Here is an 11,315-nt window from a genome sequence, read left to right on the forward strand (position 1 = left end):
TTAAAGAAAAATCAATAAAGATGATTTTATGGGCTGCTATATACATGTACTAGAAAAAGCAAAAGTAAATCCAGAACCAATATCCAAATCTATTCATTGTCCCTGGAGGTGTAAGATTCACGGTCACATACTCATCATTTTTCTGATTTATGTTGATATAAGGCACAATACCTTTTAGTGGACTTTCTTCATGCTGAAGGAGGCAAACTAAAAAGAACAGCTTCAAACACAACACAAATTTAGTTTTATTTGTTATTTCTCTCAAAATTATTTTTGCCCCAACACAATAAAGATGAGTGATTTAAAGCTATGGGTCACTTTTCTTTTTTTTTTTTTTTTTGGATACATCTAAGAGTGTGATCTGAAAAAAGCATATGCATGGTCAGTATAACAGTACTAGAGGCCCAGTGTACGAAATTTGTGCACAGGGAGGGGGGGGTTCTCTCAGCCCAGCCTGCACATTCTCACAATCTGGGACTCCTCAGGGGATGTCCGACTGCCAGTTTAGGCCCGAGCCCTCGGTCCTAAACTGGCAGTCGGACATCCTTCTCGCAATCCAGGACCGCTGGCTCCTAACTGCTTGCCTGCCTGCTCACTCCTAACCGCTGGCCCCTAATCACTCTGCCTGCCTGATTGCTCCTGTTTGCCTGCCTGTCTGCCTGATCGCCCCTAACCACTCTGCCTGCCTGGTCACCCCTCACTCACCGCTCTGCCTGCTTGCCTGATTGCCCCTAACTGCTCGCCTGCCTGCCTGCCTACTCAGTGCGTGTCATAGCAACCGGTCATTCTGCCGTTTGGTTGATTTGCATATTACCCTTTTATTATATAGGATAATCACATGAATAAGTATTTCAAATACAGATTTAGTATGAAGATGGTAGTGCAGGAAGGATCCTGAAAATTTTGAGATTAAAAAGAAATGGAACTCTTTTTCTTTTCTTTAAATTATAAATACTTCATGAGTATAACATTATAATTTGGCATCTGTATACACTACAAAGTGATCTCCCCATAAAGTTTGGTTAATACCGATCAACATACAATTAACACCTTTTACCCCTTTAGTTCACTCCTAACCCCCTTCTCTGCTCTCTGGTAACAAAGGATCTGGGGTCTGTTCTCCGTAGGTAATTAAAAAAATAGAAAGAAAAAGAAAAAAAGGAACATTTATTTTCCATTTCAACTACAAGCCCTTGTTACAATTGAAAACAATTAAAAAATGGCACAGGCCCCTGCCAAGTGGAATTGTACTTTAAATTGAATAAAATAACAAGAGAGCAAGATGAAGAGAAATGTCAATAACTGGTATGGAAAGGGACAATTCTACTACCAAATTAGTTTCATTCATCATTTATTTTCCCCACCCTATTCACACAACTTCTTGGGACTAGGAAATTCAGACTATGTGTCCTTTGGGTGTAGAGAAGTGCTTTTCACCATTACAACTATCATTACCTTAGAATTATCACATTCAGTTAAAATATTAAATAAAATGTTTCTCTACTACTTAAAAGTGATTTGAAAGTGTCACTATTTTCCAAGTTGAGCAAACCCACCCACTGATGCAGTGCATAACTGATGTGTTTTTTAGCATGTTCATTAGCATCCATAATCTTATTTCATAAAATAATACAAACGAATTCCAAAAGAATACAAAAGATATTCAATAAGAACTTACTCTGGCTAATGCAAGAGAGAATTCTGCCAGTGTAGCCCAGGGACATTTTTGTGAAGGAACTTAGTAGTGACCAGCCTCCATAACTACAGAAGAAAAAGAGCTGAAAATAGCTGGAAAGTTTTGATCTTTAAAATGGTCATAACATTCTCCAATACCCTTCATTAATAAATATTTCTTTGTTCTCTAAGACATAAGGACTTCACAAATAACAGCTATGGAGAAGAAAAACAAAAGACAGCTGAAAAACTCTCTGAATCAACTTACCAGATCCTTTGCTGTTTTTTAATAATTCCCATGAGAACCAAAGTCAATTTATCCAACCTTTATCTAGAATTTCTAGTCAGTTTAATGTAAATGTAAAAACTAAATTCATTCTTGACTGGAGCATTGGCATCCTCAGGTAGCCAACATTAAAATATCCTCTATTCAATTAATGATAGATTGCACTTATCCCAGATGAGTTTAATGGAGATACTTCAGCTCCTAGACCCTAGTGCTTTGTGAGTGGTGGCTATTTTTATAAGTCCTCAGAAACTCAGTGGTATATCCTGAACACCATTGAATTCCCTTAACAGTACCTCTTATGATTCATTACCAGATAATTTATATATCACCTTTTCATAAGGTATGTTCAGTTAAACTGGCATTATGAAAACAAAATTTTCTGTGGTAAGTTTGGGATAAGCTGGGTAATGAAAGGTTAAATAGTTCAATTATTAAAGCTCCTGTAGTTAAGGACCTAAATTTTAGAGCCAGGCTACCTGGGATCAAAGCCAACTTCAACCAATTAGCATTATTTTATTTTGGGGGGTTACTTAAACTTTCCGCCCCTCAATTTCCTCCTCTGTAAAATTGATAAAATAATGCTACCTATCTCATAGGATGGTTGTGTAGATTAAATAAGTTATAGAAATGCTTAGAATAGGCCCTAACATAGCAAATCCTATAGATCTTTGCTTATCTAATAAAGATGGAATATGCAAATTGACGGTCATGCCATAACAAGATGGCTGTGCCCACAGCAGAGGCCGAGTTCCCGTAATGAGCCTTAACTAGCAATCAGCAGGGACCTGAGGCTGCGTGGTGCTGGGCCGGGGCAGGGGACCTCAGGCCATGACCCCTGCCCGGCAGGGCTTGACGGGGGACCTCAGGCCATGTCCTCTGTCTGACGGAGCTTGATGGGGGACCTCAGGTTGCACCCGCCGCCCGGCAGGGCTTGTCGGGGGACTTGATGAGGGACCTTAGGGTGTACCACCCACCCGGCAGGGCTTGATGGGGGACCTCAGGCCATGGCCCCCGCCCCTGTGCCAGGCCAGAGGACCTGAAGCTGCGCCCCCACCCCCACTCCGGCACCAGGCCGGGGGACCTGAGGCTGTGCCCCACCCCCATGTGGGGCTTGACAGGGGACTTCAGGCTGTACCCCCTGCCCACGATGCTTGACAGGGGTCCTCAGGCCTTGCCCCCTGGCCTGGGCCAGGGGACCTCAAGGCGCACCCCCAGGCCAGGGCCAGGGAACCTCAGGCCATGCTCCCCACCCTGGCACCGAGCTAGGCGACCTAGCTTCCCCCCCCCACCCCCGGTGGGGCTTGATGGGGGTGGGGCCAGCCAAGTCTGGATCTAGCCCAATGGGGGTGGGGCCGGTCGGGTCTGGGTCTCGTGTGATTTTGAGGCGCACATGGGTGGGCGGGGAATTGACTCTGGTTCCTGTGGCGCGCCCCAGACTCTGACAAGAGGAAGATTTTCATATACATTTTACTAGCTTTTTTTCATCTCTGACACTTATATTATAGAGAAAGGGCAAATAGCAATATTAAAATATTTCCTCTAATTAATTCCTTTTTAATGTGCATGAATTTAGTGCACTGGGTCACTAGTATTACTAATATGCCTTGTAAATAACCAAGACTAAATTGGAATTGTTTTCATTAATTGATTCATTTATTTAATTATTTAACAAATATGGGGAGAAAATATATTCTTACTTATGCTCTAATAGGCAATCTGTGATAAAAAAAAAACACAAACAAACAAACAAAAAAACCTAAAATTATTTTATCTTCTCTGTAGCATACTTGTGCCATCCCAAGTATAGTCAGGGTTATTTGTTTTCAGGACCTGAATTCATAATATAGTCAGTGTTTTACCCAGAACTCCCAGTCTCCTGATAATTGTAATCACTACAAAGATATGTAACAGCGCTGAGCTGATTGATTCTAAAATGCTCTCTGATTTGTTGACACTCTGATTTTCTCTTGATGATTTCTGTGTGTTCAAACTGTTTTCTTCTCCTTGTTTCAGGCAGGAAAAGTTCAGTTTGGTTACATATATGGCATGAGTGCCATCGGCTGCCTAGGGATTTATGCTTTACTAAACTTGATGAGCTCTTCAGGAGTGTCCTATGGCTGCGTGGCGAGTGTGCTGGGTTACTGCCTGCTCCCCATGGTCATCCTGTCTGGCAGCGCCGTCTTCTTTTCACTGCAGTAAGTGTCCGTGTTCGCTGATAGCCCCACATGCACAATCACTGCTAAGGCGTGCCACACCAGAGCAACATTAACCTCTTCCCAATCATTTTGGTGGTGGAGTTGGGGACTCGATGACTATTAAAAGCTATAGGCAGGCCCAGTCATGGTGGCTCAGATGTTGAGTGTTGACCCATGAGCCAGGAGGTCATGGTTCCATTCCCAGTCAGGACACATGCTCCAGTAGCAGGCTTGATCCCCAGTGGGGGGCATGCAGGAGGCAGCTGATCAATGATTCTCTCTCATCATTGATGTTTCTATCTCTCCCTCTCCTTTCCTTTCTGAAATCAATAAAAATATATTTAAAAAAAAAGCTACAGGCAGATTCAGGGAAGTATGTCAGTTTTGGCTAAGGTGCTATTCTATATCAGTGATTTAAAAAATAGACTACACCGAGTAACCTTTAGAACTGGCACTTTGTGAGTTGTCACATTCTTCAATATGAGCTGTTGTCATGGGTAATGGAAGGTCTTTAAAAAATTCACTTGTTTGATTGTGGAAGAGGAAGTGCCGGATGACTGCTGACAAATTGCTTCAGCTCCCAGGCACTCTGTCTTCTAGGTGGGAAGCAACTGTTCTCTCTCAGCTGGGCTCCGTGTGGTGCAGAATTCCCAGGAACCCTGATGAGGATATGAATGCTAGAGAGTTTTATGGCCTATGTGCTCAGTCAAGAATTTTTTTTCTTTATTACTTCCTGAGCAGTTAGTATTTGCAATTCAAAACCATTAGTAAGGATGCAGTAGCTAAGTTTCAGTCAGGCACTCTCCCGGGACAGCTGAATGTCACAACCACTTTGACTGGGGAGACCAAGTAATTACATCGTCCTCTGTCACTTGTTATGCTCTAAACCCAAGTAGAAATACACATTTGCCACCAGTGCTCATGATTCCACATTGTAATGAGATACAATTTGTATTTTTTTCTTGGAGGATCCACATTTTAAGTTATTAACCCTACATTGGATAGGATATTATATAAAGAACTTACCATTCCCAAAGATAGACATTTTAGAAAAGCATTTAATCTTTTTATTTAGATATAATCTAGATATATAAAAGGCTAAATGACTGGCCGACTGGCCGACTGGCTGGTACCTATAACGTGCACTGACTACCAGGGGGCAGATGCTCAATGCAGGAGCTGCCAAGTTGCAGTGACTTGGCAACGGCGGTTCTCTGGTGAAGCACCCTGAAACCAGAGAGGAGGGAGCCCTATTCCTCGTGGGCCTGTGCAATTCCACCCTCGGCTGTGGGTTATGTTTTTCTGAGGCACTGTTGGTCCCGAATCTGGTTTACTACACGCTTGCGTTTGCATTCCACACCCTGTATGACAGCAACTTTGCAGAGTGCCCTCTTGAACTCCGGGACCCCTTGGGAGATGTTGGAGAGCCGGTTGGTTTCGGCCCAATCCCCACAGGCCAGGCCGAGTGACCCCACCTGCCAGAGGGACCCTGCACACTCTGCAAACGCTCTTCAAGCCACGGCACTGCCCCAGGTGCTGCCGGCCTGGGAGGTTGGCTCCAGGGCATGCCCGGCCTGTCTCACCCAGTCCTGCCCTGCTGGCCACCACCTGGGACCACCTGCATTGGTCCCTGCACTGGAGCCAGCGCCGTGAGCAGGAATGCCCCAGCGTGAGCTTCCCCCTATATCCCCCTCTTGCTCCTCCCCCTCTCCCCCCATCACTCCACAGACGCCCTTCAAGCCGCCTGGCTGCCCCAGGAATTCTAAATAATTTCCTTTCAATGTGCACGAATCCATGCACCAGGCCACTAGTCTCATATAATTTTTTTTTGTGTGTGTTAATCTTTACTCAAATATATTTTTCAATTGATTTTTTAGGGAGAATGGAAGAGAGAGGGAAAGACAGAGAGAAACACATTTACTGGTTGCCTCCTGCATGAGCCCTGACCAGGGCCCAGGCCAGGGAGGAGCCTGAAACCAAGATACATGCCCTTGACTGGAACCAAACACAGGCGGGCTGACATTCTATCCTCTGAGCCAAACCGGCTAGGGCTCATATAATATTTTTATAGCATTACTGAAAATGAATTAGTTGGAAATGCTTTTAAGATATGGTCTCTTGCCCTGGCCGGTGGTTCAGTGGTTAGAGCATCTGTCTGTGCACCAAAGGGTTGAGTGTTCGATTCTGTTCAAGGGCAAGTACTTTGTTCAGTTGCAGGTTTGCTCCATACCCTGGGTCAGGGCCCATCGATGTTTCTCTCTCTCTCCCCGCTGCTTCCCTCTCTTCTACTCTCTGAAAAGCAACAGAAAAAATATCCTCAAGTGAGGATTAAAAAAAAGATGGTCTCATTTTAGTAACATTATAGTAACACTAGAGGCCCAGTGCACGGATTCATGCACATGCATCAGTAGGGTCCCTCAGCCTGGCCTGCGCCCTCTTGTAACCCAAGACCCCTCGGGGGATGTTGGACTGCCGGTTTCAGCCTGAACCCCACAGGCCAGGCAGGGATCAGTCCGAAACCAGCAGTCTGACATCCTCCGAGGGATGTAGTAGTGTGGATGTAGTAGTGTGTGAAGCAGCAGGTGGCTGGGGAGGAGCCCAAGCTAGGGCTGGGCGCCAGGCCGCTCCCACTCGGTAATGCTGCTGCGGAGGCGGGAGAGGCTTATGCCGCCGCAGCTGCACTTGCCAGCCGTGACTCTGGGGTCTTGCGCCTATCGGTCAGCTGAACGGCACTCCTGCTGTGGGAGCGCACTGACCACCAGGGGACAGATCCTGCATTGAACATCTGCCTCCTGGTGGTCAGTGCGTGCCATAGCGACTGGTTGACTAATCGTTTGGTCATTTAGTCACTTAGGCTTTTATATATATAGATTCTTTTTTATTTTTTATTAAATGCTAGTTTTTTGGTTTTTTTTTTTTATTTTTGATTATTTTTATTGATTTCAGAAAGGAAAGGAGAGGGAGAGATAGAAACATCAATGATGAGAGAGAATCATTGATTGGCTGCCTCCTGCATCCCCCACACTGGAGTTTGAGCCTGCAACCCAGGCATGTGCCCTTGATTGGAATTGAACCTGGGACTATTCAGTCCACAGGCCCACGCTCTAGCCACTGAGCCAGACCAGCTAGGGCTATAGTAACATTCTTGAGAATAACTTAGAGCAAACTCTTATTTAATCAGCAAGTACTCCTCAACATTAAAAAAAAAAAAAGGAATACAACAGAGAATAGATACTTTCAATGTATAAATACAATGTGAGTTGTAGATATATTTATTGACTCTTATCCATGGAAAAAATTCAGTTTTTGCTTATCAAGTTCTTTAGCAAGCAAGCTGTTCCACTTACTATGTTGTTCACTACAAACATCTGACAAGTTAATACAGAGTGCAGTTCTACAGTTTCTATTTTTATCAAATGCTTTTGTCAAGGAATACTATAATGATTTATCATTTAAAAATTCTAATTTTTAAACATTATTTCCAGCAAAGTTGAGATTTTAGGGCATTTTAAATGACTCCAGATTATTAGAGGAAGAAAATAAAAACTAAAACTCTTAGATTTTTGGAATCATCATAAGTATGGACCTTTTCTCATTAGATTTTCATTCTGAAATTATGACAAATGATTTAGAAATCCTCTAAGTTTATTAGAGGGAAGTAAACTATCTGGCGCCTAAGACCACCATACTAAAATTGCCCTTTCAGGCTTATTACTATATCATTTAAATTAATCATGTATAATTTTACATTCTTGTTCATAAAAAACGGTAAATTAAATCACTCTAGAAATTATTTCTAATTAAACCAATGAATATAATACTTATTAGAATGCTTTTTAAATATTTTTATTTATGTTATATTGTATAATTTTTCACTTGTTTTGCTTTGATTCAATTATTAAATTAGGTTTTCCTGTCATTGTCACAAATAACAAACACAGTTATCAACTTCAGATTCAACCAGGATTAACTGAGGTAGTGTAGTTTGATGGTGAAAAGAACAGTGTGCCAGGAGTTAGGAGATTTTGACCTAATGCCCATTTTACTGTGCAATTTTTGTAAGTCACTTCATTGTTTTAAAGCTGGAAACCAGATAGACCTGAGATCTCTCCTAGGTCTTATGTCTTGTTTTTCTAAATAATACATTCTGTTTTGCACATAAGAAAAGAAATTCACTCTTTACCACCCACACTTCCTTTTTTATTCCCAAGGTGGTTAGACTTAACTACCTTACTTCCCCATTTCTCCTTAAAGAACCAGTTGCCTCCACAGTTACTTCTAAAAGATATATATATATGTAATTTATTTATTTATACATAAATATATTTTTATTAATTTCAGAGAGGAAGGGAGAGGGCGAGAGAGATAGAAACATCAGTGATGAGAGAGTATCATTGATTGGTTGCTTCCTGCTAGGGATTGAGTTCGAAACTCAGGCATGGGCCCTTGACTGGAATCAAACTGGGACCCTTCAGTCTGCAGGCCAGCACTCCACCCACTTAGCCAAACTAGCTAGGGCTTGAAGATACCAATGTAAACAAATATATTTCAGCATTCTAAAAAGTCCACACATGCACATACAAAGCGATCCTTAGCGACGAAGTGGGAAGCAACACTTACATGTGCCTTCCTGTTCCATGCATTCCTACTTGAGTTGTGTCAGGCTTTGCTACTCAGACAAAATCCTGGGAAGTGGACTTGGGAGCAGTAGGCACTGGGCACCCTATTGGAATGCAGTACAGTAACCTTCTGCTCATACTGTAGGTACATTTAGGAAGAAAGTGTCAGAGAAGGAAATCTGTAGCTGTAAAAGTAGTTTCTAAACATAGTTTATGTAAAAGAATGTCAGGAGTTGTGATATGAATGTTGACATATAAGAGTAATTACAAGTCAATTCTTCTGTTGCTATTAATTCCAGTTTTACTAAAGTATGAAATATTTAGCTTCTAATGGTGAATTTGACTCAAATATTTTCTAACTGGCCAAGGCTTTTAAGTTCATACGGTTCCTCACCCCCATTTTACAAATGAGAAAGTAGTTATAAATATTGTACCAAAGACATTTCAGAGGCAGCTCTGATTCAGTAACCGCTTTCTCCTGATGTACGGTAACCATCTCTTTTGTCTTTGCTACAGGGGCACCGTCGGTACTGTGCTGGCACTGGTCATCGTTGTCTGGTGTAGTCTCTCAGCTTCCAAAATCTTCATTTCCGCCTTGGACATGGAAGGACAACAGCTTCTCGTTGCCTACCCATGTGCCTTACTTTATGGACTTTTTGCCCTCTTAACAGTTTTCTGAAGAGTATTTGAGATGGCATTACAAGATTCTATTTATTTGCTGTTCAGATTATTCTGGAAATGTATTAGCTTTCAGATTCAGTAATATGCTTTATTGCTATCAAGAGATTAATAAGCAGAAAAACAAAAGTCACAGATGATGCTCTAATAGCATGTTTGGTTTGAATGATGTTCTGCGTCTCAGTTTGATGCATTAAAACATTTAAACATACTTTAAAATAAAAGGGATAAAGTTGTTGTACTGATGGATCCTGCTTTTCTTGATAAATGCATTTATGAGAAATTGTAAGTAAATAAAATCACATGCTGAGTGGATAGTTAGCCTTCTGAGATTATTTCATCAAGGCTCAAGTTGTGTGCCTATGGTTAGAGTAACATTGTCCAGCCCCTTTGGAGAATTGTAAGGGTAGGTTATGTAGGGTTTCATTTACCTGAGATTCAAATAACTCCTGTCTTTCAATTCAGTTACTTTAGCAACTGTTCTTTGGTCTCATCTGAACAATGCATTAACTCACCATATTTTCAAACCTTCACTTCCTTCTACTTGGTTTAGATGCCATGGCTCATTATATAATTTCCGTGCTGCATATATCCTCAGTAACCTTGCCATTTGCTCCCTAGAGGAAATCCCACTTGTTTCACTGTAATTATATCACTGTATCTCAAATGGCTCCTCAGTACGTTCTTTTTAAAAAATTTATATTAACTGATTTTAGAGAGAGAGAGAGAGGACAAGAAAGAAAGAGAGAAAAAGAGTGATTTGTTGTTCCACTTATTTATGTATTCATTGGTTGCTTCTTGTATATGCCCTGACCGGGGATTGAACCTACAACCTTGGCATATTGGGATGATACTCTAACCAGCTGAGCTACCCAGCCAGGGCTTTGGTACTACCTTTTGACTCATACTGCATTACCCTACTAAATTTGTTTTAACACTTCCTGAGATGATTATGTTACACAATTTCTTCACTCCTCGAATCTCTAATGTTTCTCATTTCTCACTGTTAGTTTATGAAACTTCTTTTTATTTCACTGAAAGCTAGAAACATCCAGAAAAAAAATGCTTCATAGTCCAATCACCAGATCTAACAATCTGCATGCATCTTTATAACACACACACACACACACACACACACACACTTTGCATTCCTTCTTGTCCATCTCTTCTCTCCATAGCTAGCCCTGCCACTTGCATAGCCTTCACTTTCCTTTTGACCTATCAAAACTCATGTCAGCATAGAAACATGTTTCAATATCTCCTATCTTAAAATAAAAATCCTCTGATTCAACACCACTCTCCATTTATAGCCCACTTCTCCGTTGGAAAAATTATTGAAAGAGTTGTCTATTATCTCTACCTTCACTTTATTACTATCCATTCCTTTTCTTCCATTCCAGTCTAGATTTCATCACTCTATTCACCAAGACTACCTTTGTCAAACCAGCGACAACCTCCACAATGGTCTAAAACCCAATGGTCAATTCTTGGTCATCATTTTATTTGAACTCTCACAGGGATTTGATTACCACTAATTTCCTTCAGCCCTGTGCTATACTTACTTCTCCATAGACTTCTGGAGCATCACTCATTCTTGTTTTATTTTTTTGTTTTTTTCCTACCTCACTGGTGGCTTCTCAGTCTCTCTGGCTGGCCTTTCTTCTTTTCAACATCAAATCTCTTCTTGATCTATAGTCACTTGCCAGATAGACTCATTTCATTGCATAGCTTTAAAATCTAATGGCTCCCAAATTCCCATCTCCCATCTAACACTCTCTCCTGAGCTCTTAACATATATATAATATTCTCACACATAGCATATCTGAAACCAATAAGAGGGGTAGATAGTAAATCGGTGGT

The 11,315-nt window shown here is 41.5% G+C and overlaps 1 protein-coding gene across 4 annotated transcripts in view; it reads left to right on the forward strand.

Annotated features, from left to right (window-relative positions):
• Nucleotides 1–9,769, forward strand: part of YIPF7 (Yip1 domain family member 7) — a 31,998-nt gene extending 22,229 nt beyond the window's left edge. For all 4 annotated transcript variants that reach the window (XR_013961309.1, XM_080682129.1, XM_080682128.1 and 1 more), the window contains 2 exons: nucleotides 3,977–4,158; nucleotides 9,294–9,769. Coding sequence is in view for 3 of the 4 variants with exons in the window: in XM_080682129.1 (XP_080538255.1) it covers nucleotides 3,977–4,158; nucleotides 9,294–9,456 (345 nt within the window). In the remaining variant the exon portion in view is untranslated. The remainder of the gene's footprint in view (nucleotides 1–3,976; nucleotides 4,159–9,293) is intronic.
• The last annotated feature ends 1,546 nt before the right edge of the window (nucleotides 9,770–11,315 follow it).

Source organism: Plecotus auritus (assembly GCF_963455305.1).
Source record: "Plecotus auritus genome assembly, chromosome: 1".
Taxonomy (NCBI): domain Eukaryota; kingdom Metazoa; phylum Chordata; class Mammalia; order Chiroptera; family Vespertilionidae; genus Plecotus; species Plecotus auritus.